This window comes from Thamnophis sirtalis, unplaced genomic scaffold (assembly GCF_051295495.1).
Source record: "Thamnophis sirtalis isolate CommonGarterSnake01/CBP01778 unplaced genomic scaffold, rThaSir2_p1.2 scaffold_6, whole genome shotgun sequence".
NCBI lineage: Eukaryota > Metazoa > Chordata > Lepidosauria > Squamata > Natricidae > Thamnophis > Thamnophis sirtalis.
The window spans coordinates 47,153,579-47,175,053 of record NW_028261386.1 but is presented as its reverse complement, the minus strand read 5'-3'; the positions used below and the strand labels follow the sequence as shown (position 1 = coordinate 47,175,053).

At 38.5% G+C, this 21,475-nt stretch overlaps 1 protein-coding gene across 1 annotated transcript in view; it reads left to right on the top strand.

Annotated features, from left to right (window-relative positions):
- USH2A (usherin) overlaps positions 1–21,475 on the top strand; it is a 461,429-nt gene that overhangs the window by 58,181 nt on the left and 381,773 nt on the right. The window contains exons 7-10 of the mRNA XM_087718552.1: positions 3,585–3,806; positions 5,889–5,982; positions 17,953–18,148; positions 19,653–19,783. Coding sequence (XP_087574678.1) covers positions 3,585–3,806; positions 5,889–5,982; positions 17,953–18,148; positions 19,653–19,783 — 643 coding nt within the window. The remainder of the gene's footprint in view (positions 1–3,584; positions 3,807–5,888; positions 5,983–17,952; positions 18,149–19,652; positions 19,784–21,475) is intronic.

Here is a 21,475-nt window from a genome sequence, read left to right as displayed (position 1 = left end):
GGGTGACTAGGTGTCAGGAATGTCAGCAGTCGAGGCCAGCTCCCGCGGCAAAACCTAGGAAGTGGGAGGACCCCAAGACTCCCTGGACTAGGATCCATTTGGATTTTTCAGGGCCGTTCCACGGACAGATGTTCCTGGTAGTGGTCGATGCATATTCAAAGTGAATGGAAGTTGTTCTCAATGTCATCGACCACTACCGAGACTCTGATTAGGGCATTGCAAAAGATGTTCACGACTCATAGGTGCCCAGACGTACTGGTGTCAGATAATGCTGCCCAGTTGATGTCTGCGTCTTTCCAGATGGTCTTAGTAGGTCACAGCAGCCACCACGTTTTGGTGGCCCCTTACCAACCTTCCAGCAATGGCATGCCAGAGTGGATGGTGCGATCTGTTAAGGAGTCCCTAGCTAGGTTGGGTCCAGGGGATTGGCAGGCCCGAATTGACAGATACCTGTTAGTACAGCACACAGTCCCATGTCCCCTAACTAACCTCAGCCCTGCAGAGTTGTTAATGGGCTGCCGCCTCCGGACTAACCTTGATCAACTTCACCTCAGCTACTGCAATGACAAACCTATTGACAACGATGACCCCGCCAGGGGTTTTGAAATGGGGGGTCTGATTTTTGCACAGAACTATGGGGGTGAGCAGAGATGGTTGACAGGGCACATTCTGCAATTAACGAGTCCCTGCTCTTACAGGGTTGGCCTAGGCGATGGGCGTATTTGGCGCTGCCACATTGATCAGCTGCGACCATGGATGGCCTTGATGCAGATGCCACCTGATCTTTTCCCAGTTGGTCCTATACATTCCCCATTTACTCTGGACACCTCCATTGAAACGCAGCATTGCCCATCTTGGCAGTCTGGTGTTCCTGCACCAGCCTCACCTGAGCCATCAGAGTCACATCCAGAGTCACTGGGCAGAGAGTTAGCACAGTTGTAGGCAGTCCCCCTGGAGAAGCCTTCTCCTTTTCTTTCTATAGCATCAGTTCCAGCCGAGCCAAGAAGATCGGACTGTACATGCAGGGAGCCTACATATTTGCAGGATTATGCATGTACCTGACTGGTGGAGAAGGGTGTTATGTCTCAGCCTCAGAGACGTGGCTTCGTCTCTGAGGCTCGCCATTGGTCGAGACGCGTGTATGTGCCACAGCGGGAGAGTCACCATTCTCTGATTGGCTAACTGCGGGACTGCCTGCATATAAATTGCTGTCAAGCGGGAACTGTTCTTTATCTTGGGTTCTGGAGTTGCTGTTGCTGGATCTGGATACTTGAGAGACCGCCTTCTGCCAATTACATCCCTGCGACCAATAAGATCCCATAGATTAGGCCTCCTCCGTATCCCATCGGCCAGCCAGTGTCGGCTGGCAACTACAAGGAGGAGGGCCTTCTCAGCAGTAGCCCCGACCCTTTGGAACGAGCTCCCCGTGGAGATTCGTACCCTCTCCACCGTCCAAGCCTTCCGCATAGCCTTGAAGAACTGGCTCGCCCGTCAGGCCTGGGGATAAGGATAGTTACCCCTCCCGAATGATGAATGTATGTTGCTTACTATTTTATTATATGTTTCTATCTTAATGTCTGTATTCCCCCTTCCCGGTTTTGTGTGAGCCGCCCTGAGTCCCCTCAGGGAAAAGGGCGGCCTACAAATACTAATTTAAAAAAAAAAAAAAAGCTGTTTAATAAAGCCGTGTTAGCCGAGTCCTGCCTTGCCTCAGTCATTGCCACCCATCAAATATAATAATAGCTCCATGATATGTTTTGAATGAAGTCCCATCGGGATGCAACTGAAATTCTGTTTTCACTTAGGTCTCCTGAATGCAATGGAGGGAGTTTGGGAATAGATATGAACAATTCAATTAAAAGTTTATAATAATAGGATGGTAGATTGTTTAATATTGGGGATTGCAAAAGTAACAATTCAGGATGAAGATTTACATAATTATTATATGAGGTTGCATTTCTGGTAAATGATCATGTGTATACTTTGGGAATTCTGAACTTGTCCTTGATTGAAGAAACCTAGGAGCAGTAGTGGTCCATATAATTTTTAACCTGGTAAGTCAGTTATGATTATATCTGGAGTAATTAGAAGTTGGCCCAATTATGTAAGCACAAGTGACATCCAGTGAAAATGGCACTAATACACTATGGACCTGCTATTAATGATTATTCAGAAATGTTGGTTAGCGTAGAATGCAACCATCTGGATGTTGCTGAGAGGAAAACAGTTGGTTTATGGGATACCTGTGTTGCACCAGCTGTACCGTGTTTCCAAGCTACATTTCAAATATGTTTAACCTTTAACTTTTTAACCAATTTGAGGGAAAGTTATTTGAAGGATCATTTATGCTTGTAACATCATTACAAAATGCACAGGTACAGTAAATGTGGTACCTTGCTCAATAGTAGTAACTGTAAGAGGGATCTTGGAATCCTAGTGGACAACCATTTAAATATGAGCCAGCAGTGTGCAGCAGCTGCCAAAAAAGCCAACACAGTTCTACGCTACATAAACAGAGGGATAGAATCAAGATCACATGAAGTGTTAATACCACTTTATAATGCCTTGGTAAGGCCACACTTGGAATACTGCATCCAGTTTTGGTCACCCTGATATAAAAAACATATTGAAACTCTAGAAAGAGTGCAGAGAAAAGCAATAAAGATGATTAGGGGACTGAAGGCTAAAAACTATAGAATAATAGTAGTAGGAACTGGGTATGTCTAGTTTAATGAAAAGAAGGACTAGGGGAGACATGATAGCAGTGTTGCAGTATCTCAGGGGTTGATATAAAAAAGAGAGTCAAACTATTCTCCAAAACACCTGAGGACAGTACAAGAAGCAATAGGTGGAAACTAATCAAGGAAAAAAGCAACTTAGAACTGAGGAGAAATTTCCTGACAGTTAGAACAATTAAGCAGTGGAACAACTTGCCTCCAGAAGTTGTGACTGTTCCAACACTGAAAGTTTTTAAGGAGATGTTGGATAACCATTTGTCTGGAGTGGTCTAGGGTGGAAGCCTAGGCAGGGGGTTGGACTAGAAGACCTCCAAGATCCCTTCCAACTCTGTTATTCTATTCTATTCTATTCTATTCTATTCTATTCTATTCTATTCTATTCTATTCTATTCTATTCTATTCTATTCTAACAATCAGATCTCTAAGGTCAGCAATAGGATTTTCTCTGAAGCTAGTCAGATTGGAGACACAAGGGAATGGAGTTCGTTTCATCTTACCTCTCTAATGTGCTAGGAGAAGTACATTGACAAGACCCTAAAGATTAACGTTGCTGTGGTCTTTGCTCAAATCATTCAGGACAGAATGTCAACTTTAAAAAATAGTATTGAAAAAGCCAGCTGTTTTATTATCACTCGTTTTGACTATGTATAGTTTGTTATTGTATTCTATATTCTATATTAGAAAGGTTGGTAATCTGAAACAAGGATTCATATTATTTTAAATAATTACGATGCCTCCATTCTAGGGCATCTGGAACCATTCTTTTCCCTGGCTAAAAAATTATTGCATTTAAATAACCATACAATTTCTCAAAACCCTGAACATTTTTTTTCTATGTCTCAATAGCCATCCTCCATATTCCCATGGAAATATTACTTTCAGTGTTCTTACTCCAGAACCAAATCATCGGCCAGGATATAAAGATTTCTACAATACACCATCACTTCAAGAGTTTGTCAAAGTCTCAACAATTAAGATTCATCTATTTGGCCAGTATCACACCACTATGCCCTGGGTTAATTTTGGACATAGATACTATGGAATTGATGAAATTACAATCAGTGGAAGGTAAGTTGTGTGATGTACCTATTAAAGTGATGTTTCTATTAAAGTTAAGTTTTGGGATAAAATATCATTATGGTATTATATACATGAAAATGAGAATGTAGTATTATGGCTGTGTAATGTTTTGGACACAACATTAAAAAAACTGCTTTGCAACAAGTAGGGATATGAATATAGCCCCTACCTGTCTTGAAAACAGTCACATTTTTTTCTTGGGATGTAAGTACATGCCATACCACACAATTTCAAGAAAAAAAATATGTATAAGGAACTGCAGACAGCTCTGAAGCATCTTTTTCAGATTTGAAGCATTGTTTAGCCATATAATATAGCACTCCAGCACTTTCAAATCTAAAATGGCTTGACTAGTTTCCATCTTTAATATTATTTCATTTATCAATAATGCTTAAATTTTGGATTTGATCATCCATATGGAGCAGTATGTCTGATTGAGAGTGGATCTACCATATTTTCATTTTTTATTATGGTGTCTCATCTGTGGCAGATGTAATGGATTTAGTAATGAACAAAATTCTTTGTCTTGGCTAGTTTTTCTTCTTAAAAATTAGGCTTCTGTGAAAAAATGTTATATTATCTATTGACTGACAGCCTTATTGTATATGGTAAGTCACAAGTCTGGTTGAAGGCATAATTTCACCCTGTAAATAAAATGCAAATTAAGAAATGGTTGGTCTCCAGTGAAAGATGTGTGTTTTTTTTTAAAAAAAAAAATCACTTGGGAATTTATGCTTGAGAGAAAAATACAGCAAGCCAGACTTCCTTAGGGAATAAATTGTATCTATTATTACTTGAATACAATATTCATTATAATTTCACTGTAATATTTCAATTATTTTAACTCTTTGAATTTTGGAAAAGCTAAGATGCTATCTTTCGAATAAGTGAATTTGTTCTATAAATGAAATGTTTGTATATGTGCAGGTTTTTAGTGGGATTTTTTGGAAATTGACAATAGAAAAATAGTCTCAACAAGTAATCCATATAATGAGTTGTTCTTAAATCTCACTGAAATCTAATTGAAAGATGCAGTTAAATATAAGTTAATTTATTTGGAACTTAAGCATGGCCGATTTTATTAGGACTGTACAATTATAAACACAAACAGTGGAAGAGAGGCCCATGTATAGCTAGCAAGTAAACAATAATAATTGACCTTTCCAATAGCTTTTCCCATTCACTCAAACTGGAAGGTTTTGTTCCATGATATACTTATATATCTAGATAGCAATGGAGATGGAGACATCACACTGTTGTTTGTTTCACATTAGCAAGGATTGAATTATCTGTTTATCTTGAAATACATAATTAAACATAATTTAATCTATTTTAAGGATTTTTCATTATATGATTAAAGCCTATATTTACCTTTAGCTGTCAGGCTTTTCTCTACTACAATTTGTTGCAGTAAGTAAATAAAATAAAATATATTGCCATTCGTAATATTAGTTGAGTTATATTTGTTTATATCATTTCCAGCTGTATGCCTTATTTGGAAATTGCACCAATGGAAAATACAGAGCTATAATTAAAATTATTATTAGTTCTAGGGCTTGTTCCATTAAGATGTAGCTTGAAAAGAGAACGTTTCATCAAAAACTATGAAAATAAATTGAAGCAAATAATGTGTTTAAGAAGTTGTGGAATTACAGATGGAAGGGTTAATGTTGAAAACACAGGTGTTAACTCTAATTAATAATTAGGGTTTTGCATCTACCCAGTACATAATGAAAGCACATAATGTGCATTTGATCACTTAATAGTTGGTCTGCGAGATGTTCTGTCAATTTACTCCCTTTGAAAGCAGCACATATTTGACATTTATAAATGCTGAATCAAGAGAGACATGAAATAGTTCCTACACTTAATTGAGCCTTTTCTGAGATGGTTATCTTTAACAGAAGCAGACAGTTACATTCACGACAATGTAAAAACAATAACTGGAAGGTGCCCTTTCAAATTATATATCACCCTTATCCAATATGTTGCCCTCCAGGTACAATGGTACTGCAAGTTCTGGAATTCCTAGTCAGTTTTTTTTTTCTCAAAAGCTTTATTGTTTTACAGATGTAATTGCTTTGGCCATGCTGATCATTGTGACACAAGTCACAGTCCATACAAATGTCTCTGCTCTAAGGAAAGCTACACAGAAGGAAACAAGGTAAGTTTTATTCCAATGTGTGCTTCACCTCAAATCCCAATTTTCAAAATCAACCAGGGTTTAGATTTAGAATTTTGTGAGATAATTAATGATGCTTATTGGATTTTAATTCCATTTAGCTTCTCGCTGCTTCAGATAATCCCAGGTAGGAGTTCCTCAACCAGCAGGAAGATTTCCAGATGCTGATCACAAAATGGGAGGAATTTTAAAAAGTATCATCTTTGGGATGGTTGGCCAAAAGGTTCAGAAGCGGGGGGAGAACTTGGTTTGTTTGTTTAAAAAGGATATACTTTAAGGAAACCTTTATGTTTTTATAAAGGCAACCTGCTTTCCAATAATTAAAATCTTTATTTGGTATCTTTTTTTAAACATTTGTTGAAAAATGTGTTTCAGGGAAAATGAATTATTTGTGTTCAATTTCTGTGACTCAAAAAGGTTTGTGGACAGAAATTAACACACTGTGTGTTATTTAACATACATATTCATTTGAATGTACAACTTCAGGCATGACATTTGAACACAGATCTTGTCCCACTCAGCACTGAGAGTAGAAATTTAAGGTTTTTTGAATGATAAAGTTAAACTGCTTAATCAATTATTACTGTAATTGCAGAGAAATATGAAGAAGCATTTGTAAGAACTGCATTCAAAACCATTAACCAAAAGCAAATGTTTATAGTATGAAAAGGGCAGGGGGGTTTGAAGGGTGACAATTATAAGAAAATTAATGTTAATTAGATATGAGTGCCAAACATTAGTTTAGGATCTTTATTAGGAGCTCTATATGAAATAGCAACAATTACACAGATACTAATTTGAATTTACCAAGTAATTACATCTTTTGTGCACTAGTCAATTCCAGTACAAACTACAGTAAATTCTTCAGATTATTAGCCCACAAAGCAGAGTAGGCACGCCACCATTGAAATCTTAGTATCATTGCAGTAAAAACTCTACCAAGATATAAATCATCTTGTTAACCCCAGTTTATTATGGTCAATTTGTACTTGAATCTTAATATCTGCTGTTCATGGGCAATTCCAGCTCATACATTTCAAAGGGAGGGTTGTTCTTCTCTCCTGTATACAACCCTTGCTCTCCACAGTACTTACTCATGTGCCATATGCAGTACTTACAGCAGCAAGACACAATTCATAATTATTAATTTTTTTCATTTAGTTGCATCAATAAATGTATATATAGGAATAATTTATATCAGAACAATTAATGATAGCTAACAATTAATTGTAAGCAGTTAGGAATAGCAGTTAGGAATAGTGCTTACAATAGTGCTGTGGTGGAATAGTGGCTAGAATGCAGTATTGCAGGTTAACTCATTACTCATTGCCAGGAGTTTGATTCTGACAGGCTTAAGGTTGACTAGCCTTCCATTGTTCCAAGGACAGTAAAATGAGGAAACAGATTGTTGGGGGCAATATGCTGACTCTGTACACTGAGAAGATGTAAAGCACTATGAAGTGGTATATAAATTTAAGTGCTATTGCTAACAATCACCTTAAATAACCACAGCACAAATGTTCTTAATTCAGAATGATCAATGTAGCAAGTGTTATCCCAAGTAAAGTGGAAAAAGAGCTTGGTGCTAGCTAACTGCTCTCTCACAAGTTAAAAGTTGATCAGAAGATACTGGAAGCTAAAGGGCATTTTTGGAGAAGGCTGATGACTGGGAAGCAAGCCTGTATCAGGAATCTCCTTTCTGTCCTGTTGGCAGCTTTTTTTAGCATCCTCACAAAGTCCAGGGTTTTTCAAAAGAGTTTGACTGTGCTCTGAGTTCTGTTCATGATTGGGCCTCCTAAACATCCATCCATCTTTAGATCTGTTAAGATTGTTCGGAGTAGCCCATTTACTACCTGACAATGGACATTTGCCAGAGTAGGAACAATTCTTACTTCCTATAATCTTTTTACATTCTTCACAACCTATTGTTTCTCTCCCTCTCCCTCTCCCTCTCCCTCTCCCCCTCTCTCTCTTTTCATGTGTAGGTGTGTTTCAGGGGTGGGTTTCAAAAATTTTGTGGGAGTGGCCTCCTTTGTGGGAGTGGCTTGCTGCCCATGTGACCAGTTGGGAGTGGCCTGTCACCCATGTGACCTGGTGTGAGTGGCCAAGACGATGTTATTACTAGATAGTACTAATTACTAGATATTATTAATATTACTAGATCATTATTAATGCATAGATAACTGCGGGACATTACACACCCACCCACCCACACACACACACACAAACTATGACAGTGCCAGGAAAACACCAAAAAAATAAGAATCCCCCCCCAAAAAAAGACTGCCAATGAAACCAGTTTTTTTTTCCCTAAGCCTAAGGACAGGAAAGACAAAGTCACTGGAATAAAAACCATCAAGGCAATGTGGAAAATTATAAAGGACAGGCGCTCTCAGAACCATCAACCACCTCAGAATTACCTAAACAACGAGGGTGAAACACACTAAATCTGGCAAAGCTGCCTTGCAAGAAACCTGGCCTGCCCATAGAAAAGCAGCCACTTTGAGACACATAAACCTGGTCTGAACATTTAAAAGCAACATATTGCATCACAAATAAAACATTTGCAAAAAGGAATAACATTTCTTGTAATAAACATTCTATAAACAATAAATAAATAAAAATTCCCTAAAATAATTAAAAACCACCACGTTCAGAGAACACCAAAGGACCCCACAGTCCTCTTCCTCCTTATCTTTTTCTTTTTTGTCCTAATTTTCTCCTCCTCCCCCCCCCCAACCCCACTTCCTTCTAGCACTGATGATGTTACCTAGTTTGGTAATGAAATGCCTGTAAGAAAACCACCAAGCTCAAAAAGCAGCAAGGATCCCACTATCCCCCACCTCCTCTTTCTCCCTCTCTTTCTCCTGTTTGTTCTTTCTCTTTCTTCCCCTCCAACCCCACTTCCTTCTAGCACTGATGATGTTACCAAACTAGGAGTGCTGGAGAGGAGCTCTCACAGGGTGACGAGCTTCCTGCTACAGGCACAATCTATCTGCAGCCGTAAATGATTGCAAGCAGCAGCTTCAGGCACCTGCTCACAGCTGACAGTTGCGTTTGGGAGTGGAGGTGGCGGCAGCGGAAGCGGGCACAGCACGGGATGTCCCAGAGCCCAAGCACTTTTGGAACCTTCGCAGGGCCAGGAACGACTGGAGAACAATCCCACTGTCACTTCTGAGTGCCACATCTTCGCTCCGCAAGCGGCAGATGTGCCTGTTGCGAGGCCGTCCCATGCTCCAGCCTGGCCAGGGAAGACAGGAGCCCTTCATGCCTGCCAAGCCTCCACACGATGTGCCACCTCAGTTGCGCCAGGGCAACCTTCCACCCACACACCAGCCCGCCCACTGAGTGGTGCCTGGGTGGGCGCCAGTGAGCCCCACTTTCCCGGCCACGTGGTGCCCACTGCTCACCTTGAAGGCAACATCGTGAAACTCGCTACTGCTGCTGAGTGAGGACTGGCTGGGCAGCACCCCCCATTAACCACCCTCTCCTGGGCCATGCCCGTGCCCCTACCCGGCCCGCCTGCTGAGTAGAAGGAGGCGGCGGGGATGCGTTGCTAGGCGGCCGGCAGGGCGGAGGTGGGTGTGGCACTGCCGCACTTGCCCTTGGGGCTTTTCTTATGGACCTGTTGGCTGGCACTGCTTCAGGGTGCCCCAGGCGCCAGCTCCTCTGAGTGCAGCCCATTCCCCCTCCCAAGAAGAATGTTTTCTTTTTAAAAACGCCTCTGCAGACAATCTTGATAACCTGCAAGGTTGCTATGGGAGGGGGAAGACAGGCAGCATTCTCCCCACCCTATCCCTGGTTGCCTGCAGCCTCAGAGCCTGCAGCAACTTGCACAGTAAAGGCAATTAAAAACTTCTCTCTCTCATGAGATTTTCTTTACTGTGCAAAGGCTTGCTTTAAGGCTGTAGGCTCCGAGGCTGTAGGCACCCAGGGAGGGGGGCAGGGGGAAATGCTGCCCATCTGTCCCCTCCCAAAGCAACCTTGCAGGTTTTCAAGTTCACCTGGAGAGGCGTTTTTTAAAAAGAAAATATCTGAAAAGCCACAAGATCTGGAGAGATGGGCAGCCGGTCTTTTTTTGGGGGGGAGGGGGCAATCCCCAGAACCAGGAGCGCAAACCGCATGGCTTGTTCAAAGAGCAAAAGAAAGGAACAGGAGAGGAGTTCGGCTGTTTGAAAATCCAGGCTTGGAACTCCTCTCCTGTTCCTTCTTTTGCTGTCTGTACATGCAGTGCAGGTTGTGCTCCCTTTTCTTTCATAGCCAGCTTATTTCCAATTGGGGGAAGGGGGAAGAAATCGATTTTTTCTGCCCCTCTCCATGGATCCCCACCCCAATTGGAAACAAGCTGGCTATGAAAGACAAGGGAGCACAACCCGCACGGCTTGTTCAAACAGCAAAAGAAGGGACAGGAGAGGAGTTTGGCTGTTTGAAAAGCCCCATTTGGAACTCCTCTCCTGTTCCTTCTTTTGCTGTCTGTACATGCAGTGCGGGTCGTGCTTCCTTGTCGGCAAGGGCACTTTGCAGCAACAAGGGCCAGGAATGCTACCAGCGTTCCTGGAAGTTAATTACTTCCGGGTTCATCAACCATCCAGTTCGCGCGAACGTGGCGATCCGGGAGGAACCCACCCCTGGTGTGTTTTATTTAAACAATTTGTAGGTTCGTATCACATCAGTTACTCTTGACAGTGAATGGGATTAAAACTTTAAAAAAAAAACCAGCCCAGTACAATTTGTTAAAAGAAAAGAACCCTCAATATAGCACATTCCGCACCTAAAAACATTCCATATTCACAATCAGTAAAACAACCAAACAAAAAACAACCAAACTAATCAACCAGCAGGGCCCTTAACAACTTGGTCCAAATATCCAAAGGAAGAGTGAAGTTTTTAATGACTTGAAAAAGGCCACTGGTGTTGTGACCATTTGGATTTCTGGAGGGATGTTTTTCCACAAGGTAGGCACTGCTACAGAGAAGGCAGGTTTTCCAGATCCCACAAGATGCCAATCTTCTTCTTCTTCTTCTTCTTCTTCTTCTTCTTCTTCTTCTTCTTCTTCTTCTTCTTCTTCTTCTTCTTCTTCTCCTCCTCCTCCTCCTCCTCCTCCTCCTCCTCCTCCTCCTCCTCCTCCTCCTCCTCCTCCTCCTCCTCCTCCTCCTCCTCCTCCTCCTCCTCCTCTTCTTCTTCTTCTTCTTCTTCTTCTTCTTCTTCTTCTTCTTCTTCTTCTTCATGGCCTGGGCCATTAAGGAGAGTGAATGCAGCGGCCTAGAGTAGCAACTGTTTGTAATGTCATGGGAGGTGGAAGGATGGAGAGCCTGGGCCATTAAGGAATGAAAGTGTGGTGTCCTAGAGCACCAATTGTTTGTGATGTCAGTTCCTTCACAGCTTCCTCTGGAAAGCCAGCTATGATGTTTCCAGTAGATCAATGGGGAAGCACCTGATAGATTTGGGGCAAAGTGCCAGGACCATAGACAGGGCGGGAAAGAGGAGGACATGGGAAGAGGAAGGGACTCGTTGTGTGCAACTAATCCCACACAAACACAAATGGAGCTTCACACATTTGCTTGCTGCTTGTGGGACCCAGTTCCAAATGGGCCACAGACTGATAATGGTCCATAGACTGGGGATTGGGGACTCCCATTCTAAACAATGAAAAGTGAAATGATTTTCACTTTGAGGTTCTGGATAAATAAGCAGATCAAAATGAAGCAATTACAAAAGTATAGAAAAGGTTGCTAATACCCAAGGGAAGGGAGAATTACATTACATTGCATTGCATTGCATTACATTAATTATTATATTAACTAGTGATATAGCCAAAGGGGTCTCCAATCCTCAGGCCACAGCCCACTACCAGGCACTGATCCTTTCAGAACCGGTAGTGACAGGTGAGCACATTCATGCACTTCCCCATTTGCACGAGCAGTGGGTGCACATGCTTACCATTCAGGCAAATTAAGCTGTGTGCATGCACTTTCCCACAGCATGTGGAACCATCCTCTCTGCCTCTCCCCCTTGGCCAGTCCACAAAGCTGAAAGGTTGGGCAACTCTGCACTAAGGAACTGACGCAAAAGGTACATGTTTTGATAACACTTCATTATCAAAAGTGATATTGTTGAATGTGGCTGGCAATACCAGGGAGTCAGAAATGAAGCTGGAGCTTAATGGCTGAAAGATGGAAGATTCTGCTGATGAGTAGAAAGTATAATCATGAAAATGAACGCAGTATAACAGAAAACGATGAAAAAAAATTACTTTTGTACCAATATTAAATCTAGACTGCACAACTTTCCATAAAACAAAAACAACAAGAAGTAATATGAGAGATGAAGGTGCATGTGGCCTAGAATGGTAGGGATTCTGAAAAAGTTTAACATGGGGAAGTGTCCATTTTTCTTGGGAAGCACCACAGAAGGCCCATGTGAGGTCTTTTTCATGGTGATTTTGGTTACTGTAGGGCTGATTGGCAGATACAGTGATTTCCCTGTTTTTCTGTTCAGGTCTTTTGTGTAGCTCTCTTCTGATAATATGTTCACATGAAATCAGTCCTTGTGTTCAATACAGAAGAATTGGTAAGCACCCCTTCCCCCTTAAATCATGTTCGGGATATGTCTGACAAGCCATTCTTCATGGATACAAACCTATTGTCTTTAGACAATCATCCTATATCTTTGGATAAATATTTATTGACAACACAGCATAACTTTACAAAGTTGAGGAACTGCTTAGTTTTATGTTCAAAGGTATTTGTCTGAACAGGCATTGTTTATGATAGGTCAGAAAGAGAGAAAGATAGCAATTGTTTACATATGGGAATAATTTTCAGATTTGGTGGACTGCCAAATTAGTTCAGTAAGTGTAGTTATGATACTACATTTATCTGTGCACCCAAAAATTGGGAGCCCTTGCTATATAGTTATGTATCTATTATGCATTTCATTGCATAATTTGGTTATGTGGAATAATTTTATTTCCTTTGGTTGACTTTGTTTATTACAATAATGCTTAAAGGATATTTTTTATATATTTTAACAGTTGGCCAATCCAAGTACAATTAAATAACCATAGAAAGAGAAAACTGAAACTTTGGATTTCAACAGCAGCTGCATTTTAAATTAATTATCTTATTATTCTCTGTCTTGAGACAAGTATTCCTGCTTAAATTGTAATATTTTTCCTAAATATTTATAAATATATGCAGCAGAATATATTCAAATTTATGACATATTGTGAATATTTTATTCTTTTTTTGGTGAAGCATAATTTGCCACTTTCCAGCATTTTGGAAGTGCCAAAACACAATACAGTGATATTTTCTGTAGAAAAAGCACATACCTTTTTAAACTTGGTAAACCTAATTTTATCTCCCATTTTTAGGCTTTGTCACACATTGTGGCCAGCTTTTAGCAACTTGATCACACTATTCCAGTATAATGGTCACACAATTCCAGTGCATTTGTGAGAGGGCATTTAACAGGATAATTACACCAAAGAGTTTGAAAAAGGAGTGCTAAAAGGAGTGAGCCAAGGTGGCGCAGTGGTTAAAAAGCAGCACTGCAGGCTACTGCTAGATCAGCAGGTCAGCGGTTCAAATCTCACCGGCTCAGGGTTGACTCAGCCTTCCATCCTTCCGAGGTGGGTAAAATGAGGACCCAGATTGTTGGGGGCAATATGCTGACTCTCTGTAAACCGCTTAGAGAGGCCTGAAAGGCCTATGAAGCGGTATATAAGTCTACTGCTATTCCATAAGATTGGGGCAGACACTGAAAAGGCTTGTTGTTTAATCCCTACCTCCTTGGCTTCCTTATGACATACCTTCTCAGTTTATGCTCTACTGAGAGAAGATGGTTCTGCATATACCAAACATATAAACTATAACAGTACTTTGAAAAACACTCAGAAACACATATAATTTATGTGAAATGGGTTGCTAGCTTTTGTATCAACTGGACTTTTGAATAGTCTTGAAAGGCTGTCCCAAATTGAGTAAAGTAAAAGGTAAAGGTTCCCCTTGCACATAGATGCTAATTGTTCCTGATTCTAAGGGGCAGTGTTCATCTCCATTTCAAAGCCAAAGAGCCAGCACTGTCCAAAGACTTTGCTTACCTTCCTCCAAAGGTGGTCTCTATTTTTCTACTTGCACTTTTACACGCTTTCGAGCTGCTAGGTTGGCGGAAGCTGGGACAAGTAACAGGAGCTTCCTCTGTTATGCTAAGGATTCAAACCGCCAAACTATCAACCTTTTTCATCAACAAGCTCAGCATCTTAGCTACTGATCCACCACGTCCCTTCCAATTGAGTACATTATGGTAAATCCAAACACCAGCAGTAGATAAGAGGGACAATTGCCTAGGCATCACATTCCAAGCAAAACTATAGCTGGTATATCAGGTGAAACTGGGCAAAGGTTCTCATGGCCAAAGCCTAACTTGGCTATATGAAGAGGAATCTCCAGATAATGATGTTTTCCTTTCAAGGCCAAATTCAGAATATTATGGTCAGATTGTTTCTGGTTTAAGCCTTCCATCTTGTTGGGATTCAGCCTAATCCTGAGTACTTTGCAAGCTTTAGAGCAGATTTTGGCTGAGAATTAAAATAAAGGGTAAATATGCAAAAAATAATTTTTAATCTGTAAGGTCATGTCAGTCCTTTAGGCTCCATTCTGTACAAGTTTAAGTCCAGACCATGAAGACTTTTATGAAGATATAGTTTTCTCTGTTTTGATTGCTTAAGCAGACAATTTATTTCTATTTTAATTACATGATTTAAGAAATTTTACACTCAAATGTCTGTTGAGATGCTTGGCTTGTTGCTTTTTTTAACTATAGATGGACTAAATGTAAAGTTATTTACCGTACATCAATTGTATAAGTTTCAGTTCCATAATTGCTGGCTGAGGATTTTTGAAAGTAGAACTTCATAAGTCCAACTCATCCCCTGACTAGATTATTAGAGACATAGAGATGGGGAAGACTGGGCCAGACCATAGACTGTTTTGGTAAAAAAAACAAAATTATTATTCCCTATAAATAAAAATGCAGTTTAGGATTTTTGATGACAACTATACTCATGCTATATTTAATTTCTTTTAGGACTATTTCTTTTCTGTTTCAATATCTGTATCTTCTGCTCTATCTATAAGCACAGATATGATGACATGAATAATTTAACTGCTTATTAATAAACTAGCCATTTTTGTATAAAAATAGCAAAAACTGCTTAGCCTAACAATTTAATGAGAGCTCCGTATCGACAGAAGAGTACTATATTTATATAAAAAGGTTTTTTTTTCTTTTGGGTGATACAATACCTAGCTGTATCTTTTTCAATTGATATTGAATGAAACAAAATGCTTCAGATGTGGTTGTCAGAACAAAAGTATGCATGAATGAAAATAAATATCTTTAAATGAATTGTCCAAACCATTTCTGACATGCAGCAAAGGCCTATCTAGATTATATCAGGAATTTTATAAACTGAAAATTTTTGAATATTTTTTTGGGGGGATTTTTGTGATAATGATGGGTTTCTCCAAGAACTCATCCTTGGCAAACTGATTTAATTTCACAGGCCATAGATCCTAGATTTCTAAAATAATTTGTGGAAAGTATTTACTGAAATGGTGAGGCACAGTCTTGAATATTGAAAGACTGCATTCCCAGACAATCAACTAGAATGCAGAATTGTAGAGGAGCCAATTCTTTAGCAAAAATTTGGTTGTTATCCCACATGAATGCAATTTACTTTGCACAGTTGATGAAAAGTCATGAGATTTTCATTTCAAATAGCCAATTAAAATTGAAGTTGTCAAAGTTTCCTCAAGACGAGCAAGCTAGAATAGTGACAGGGAATTAAAGATGCTCTTATATAGGTTAGAGAAAAGTACAATCACCAAATAAATATACTAGCATTCTATGTAGCTGACTTGAGTTTGTGTAATGACTAACGGGAAAGGTTCTTTCTGTATTATTTGAAATGGCTGTCTGAACCCATGGCCTTGAGGGAATTACATATTAATTTCATACCCTGTGTACATAAATTAATTCTAGTAGTTTGGACTTTTAGAATAGTTCACTGTCTAAACTCTGTTAAATTTAATTAAAGCAATTCAATGAAATATTGTACAATGATCATTGGTTAATTTGAATTTTTTTCTTCCAAAACTGAATATGCAAACAAGATGCTGTTTGGTATACTTTTTCCAACTTCCTTTAACTGAGATTACATATATGGAGACTTTTTAAAACAAGAAAAGCTCTGTGGATCATTTCTTGGAATGGAATGCTAAGTTTATTCTCATGACATTCCTAAGTATCTACAAACCAAGAGAATAGTGAAATTCTGGTTTATTAGTAAAGTAATTTGTTCTCTGCATATCCTTTTAAAGCACAGATTAGTAATTATTGGCCATTATCTGTGAAGCTTTCGAATTTCTGTGTACTGTTACATTTAGTTTCAGATACATCTCTATATTGGATAACCTAATCTTGATGTCAGAAGGGAGCCAATTTAAAGCTCCTTTCCAAGAATATTATCAATGTAATGAATGGGAGGAATAGGATTTCCTCCTCTGTTATACAAGTGAGGTTTCTGTTTAGAATTAATGTTTGTCTACTGAAATAAGCCATTTTAATCAAGACTGGGTGACGGAAACTTTACTACCCACCTGAACAATCCCATCTGTATGATGGTTATGTTTCTTCTGATTTAATAAAAATAGCTACTTTGTAGATATGTAAACCGTTGTTTATCTTTTCTGAAATAAATAGCATTTCATCTTCTTAGTTACATTGGAGACAGTGTTTACTCACAATGACTGTGACTCATTAAGGAGTTTATGTCTCTTTATGTGCATACACTAGTATGTACATCTATCAGAATGTACATACATTCTATCATGACAGCATGTTTTGGGGTGTGAGAAGAATGTGTATACACATTAGCAATAGCACTTATATACCACTTCATAGTGCTTTACAGCCATCTCTAAGCAGTTTACAGAGTCAGCATATTGCCCCCAACAATTTGGGTGCTCATTTTACCATCTTCGGAAGGATGGCAAGAAGAAGAAGGAGAAGAAGAGGAAGAGGGGGAGGGAGGAGGAGGAAAGAGGAGGAGGAGGAGGAAGAGGAGGAAATAGTTGTACTACAAATATATTCCTATAGAAATATTTACCAGATTATGAGAGCTAAGCAGGAGGATCATATACCCTGAATTAAAAAAATAATAATTACACAGCTACAAACATTGAATATTCAAACAGCAGCAGTGATACATTTTATAGCTCATTCTAACTGTATTTCAGAATTATATGCAAACACAGATAGTTTTCAAGTAATCCTGTGCTTAGCATTCAGATGGCTTGGTGGTTAAGGTTGTTTCAACCAAATGTGGTTCTGCTATTGAGAACCCTAAATAAGAAAAATGCTGAGATTTGCAAGTAAGATAAAGCTTATTTCAAGAATACATTTGCATATATTGGGGAATGCTGGGGGGAATGGGGAAAGGCCTGTGAGAACCTAAGGGGCAGGAAGCAGACCACAGAGTGACTCAGGGTTGGGGGAGGCCTTGGGAGGGCAGACCTGTGGCTGTGCTAGGTAGCAAGGGCCTCTCCCACCTCTGAACCTTGCCATGATCCACTGCGATCTACACATTTGTTTAACAATTGCAATGGGGGGCGGGGAGCGGGTTGGTGGAATTGTTAAGTGAAACATTTAATTTAACAAATGTTGCAACATACAATTTTAATAGCATGTCCTATTATGGTCATTTCTCAAGGACTACTGTAAATAATTTGTAGAACACATTGTTTTAAAATGATTTTACACATCTTTTCTTTTCTCCTGTCTCTAAAAAATTAATGATAGATAGGTCAATATGTAACAAGGGGTGCACAATATTTGTATTCATATATTTATTCTAAACAATCATTTCTGACTAATTCTCTATTTCAGTGTGATCGCTGTCAGCCACTGTACAATGACAAGCCTTTCCATCCAGGAGATCAAGTTCATGCTTATAATTGCAAACCTTGTCAATGTTTTAACCATGCTGTAAGCTGTCATTACAACAGGACAATAGATTACTTTCCTAATGAATATTATAGAGGTGGTGGTGGAGTCTGTGATAATTGTCAACATAACACTTCAGGTAATTATCACAACCAAGTGGAATGTATATATATTTGCAGGGGCAAATGCAGATGCTTTGTGGTTGTCTCTTCCGAAGTACCATTAATTACAGGTGGATGTATAACATGTAGAATTCTATAATGTGAATTATTTGTACTCAACCCAACCATTTATTGTGTAAATGCATGCATTACAGAAAGAAGTAAAAATTATGTACTAAAAAGTTGTAAGTCTGTTGGAAATATCTAGGCACAAAATAAGGTGAAGCCTGTATTGCTAACTCCTATACATGATTTACATACAGGTATTTTATTTGTAATGTACATGTTCACCATTGAAAGATCAATGTACTTGTTACATTATATATTAACATTATACAATACATACTATATGGAAGAGCATATTTTGCATAGACAAGATCCCAGATTTGTCCAGCAATGAATTGATTGAAATTTAAAGAATTGTCTCAGTTAAAACAACATAAATGGAAAACAAATAATGAAGTATAATTTAATTTAATAATGTAAGTATAATACGGTATGATGGTTGTCAAGGAAATAAAGAACACAGAGTTGCTATCAGAAGTCATCATAACATGACTTTGCTTTGAATCAGGAGAAGCCACTTTAAAAAAGGCATGCCCATTCCAGTAAATGGGAAAGAACAATATGCTGTGGTGTATTTGTGATTTTCCACAAATTCCCCTTTTAATAGGACCTTGTGCTCTTGATTGTTCAGATGATAGGTGTTCAAAAAATACGAAACCAACTAAATTATAATGGGATAACTAGATGAATTTAGACAATAATTTGGGGATATATTGTACTTCTATGTCATTTAAAAATAAATACTATTGTTTTTAATCACAGTATAATATGTGTAACTCAGAACAATGGATACTCTCAAGCATTATAAATTCTACTAGAACAAACTAACTCCCTTAACTTGTAAGGCAATTTTGTTGGCTTTAGTGTGTTCTGATCTGCTGTCTTCATGTGAAAGGATCCTTGACTTTGCAAAAATAGCTCTGATCCCATGAATTATTTTACGGACAGGACAACACCAATAGAATTCTCTAATTTCCTACAACTGGATGCTGGTTTTGTTTCATGCTGAACATTTATAAAACATGAAAACATGTGCTTGCTTAAATCATCATTTTGCATGATGATATTTTTTGGAGCTTTCAGTATTCTTGGCTTTTGTTCTTAGGAGCTAATTGGAAAATTTGAAGTTTAAGAATAATTTCCAATTTTAAAGAATAGATATCCAACAGCCTAGCTTTGTCGGAGTGTCATGTTATGTAACAGATGGAAGTTTAATGGAGTAAAACACAGTTTGTAACAGGTTCATTGTTTCATATGCTCTGGATCACTAAATTGGCAGGTAGAGATGAAAGGTGCATTAAAATGGACGTCCTGAAAATTACATAATTCTCTCAAGGGAATTGTATTTAATTTTGAATTATATAGCTAATTTTCATGAATTGGAAGCTACATTGCGTAACCTTTTCTTTTTTGCAGGAAGAAATTGTGAGTTGTGTAATGATTTCTTCTATCGGCATAGAGATGCGGATCTGTCTGCTTTGGATGTTTGTAAACCCTGTGAATGTTACTCAGCAGGAACCAAAAATGGTAGTCGCTTTTGCAATAAGGTAAGTGGCTTTGTCCTCAGGTTACCTTTAAATTGGTTGCCATTGGCACTAATTCCCATTATCAAAATTGAAAAAAAAAATGAAGACGAGTTCACCAAGTTCTTGAAATTTCTTTTACTATTTTAGACTTCAATATTTTTCTTTTCCCAAAATCTTAAAGGTGAAAATGGGATGACAGTAGTCAAAGAATTTATGAACTATGTTAGAGATACCATGATAATTGTAGCCTTCATCTCAACTTTTAGAGAAATATGAATGTTTCTTGTAAGAAAGAATGTAAAGGTTGTTATATAAATACCAGTTTAGCCCTGAGAAAGGAACGGAGGGAGGGACAGACAGAGAGAGAGACAGACAAACAGACAGACAGAGCGATAGACTCTATCAGGCTATCAACATTCTACATTATAACCTGCAGTAATAGACTTCTGAAAGTCCTAGTGGAGTTTCTTTCCTGACTTACCCTACCTCAAAGGACCGATACCCTGCTAATACAAATAGGTTGCCTGAATACATGTTGCTCTTAGTAAGTACTAGTGTTTTTAGAGAAGCTCCCATCTACAGAAATGTGTACAGGATTGCACTCAAAGAATATCTATAAAAGAATGAACCAGATGGTTCACTCCCATTTTCCTTATTTCATCCCATGCATATAGGAAAATTTACTGTCAGTTTCCTTTGAGAAAAGAATGTATAGTTCAGCAAAGATTGTTTTTGATGAACCATAAATATTGGGACTTATATTAGAAAAGGGATTATTGAAAGAGTACATTAAAAATCAGAACCTGAAAAAAGTTAGGAAATAGCATATATTTTGAGAAGGACAGTGTAGCTTATAATTGCTGGCATCCTATGCTGCTCATTGTGTATGGACTTTTGTAATAGAAAGCAACCTTATATTGTCAGTTTATCAGTGAATCTAACTCAGTAGTTTTTACAATTTGGCTTTGAAATATATTTAGAAAGGGGAAAAACTGTATTTTTTTCTATATAAAAGAAATTGTTTTTTAAAAATGCAGTAATTTTGGTGAGAATTTTAAAACTATTTTCTCCATCACCAGATACCTTAAATAGTACAAATGTGGAGCATAGGATTTAATATAAACTCTGTCTGTCTGCCTTTATAAGAATGTTATATGATACAAGGTGAAATGTAAAAGAAAATCATGGTAAAGGCCTTCTAAATGTAGGGAGAAAATTTCAGAATGGACTAAGGAATAGTTTAGAAGGCCGTCATGTCTATATCTGTTTATTATTTTATTCATCATAATTGAAAAGAATAATTTCATATAAAAAGTTACCAATGACTTTAAACCCTTGGTTTTCATGTGCAAGTAAGCAACATAGTGTATTGATCAACCCATCTCTTTCAAAGGACAAGAAAACTATATGGAAAGTTAGTTGAAAATTGTGTCCTTTAACACATTTTGGTACACCAGGGGAGTGGTGAGAAATATCTTACCTTGGAACATTCTGATATGTTCCTTTTCCTTTTATATTATGTGTGTTTTTCTTCTTACTGAGAACAGACTAACTGGTACCTTTAATTGTTTAAAAAAACCATGAAAATATCAGAAGTTTTGATATAGTAATAGCACTTAGACTTATATACTGCTTCACAGTGCTTTACAGCCCTTTCTAAGTGGTTTTCAGAGTCAGCATATTGCCAGATATTCTGGGTCCTCATTTTATCAA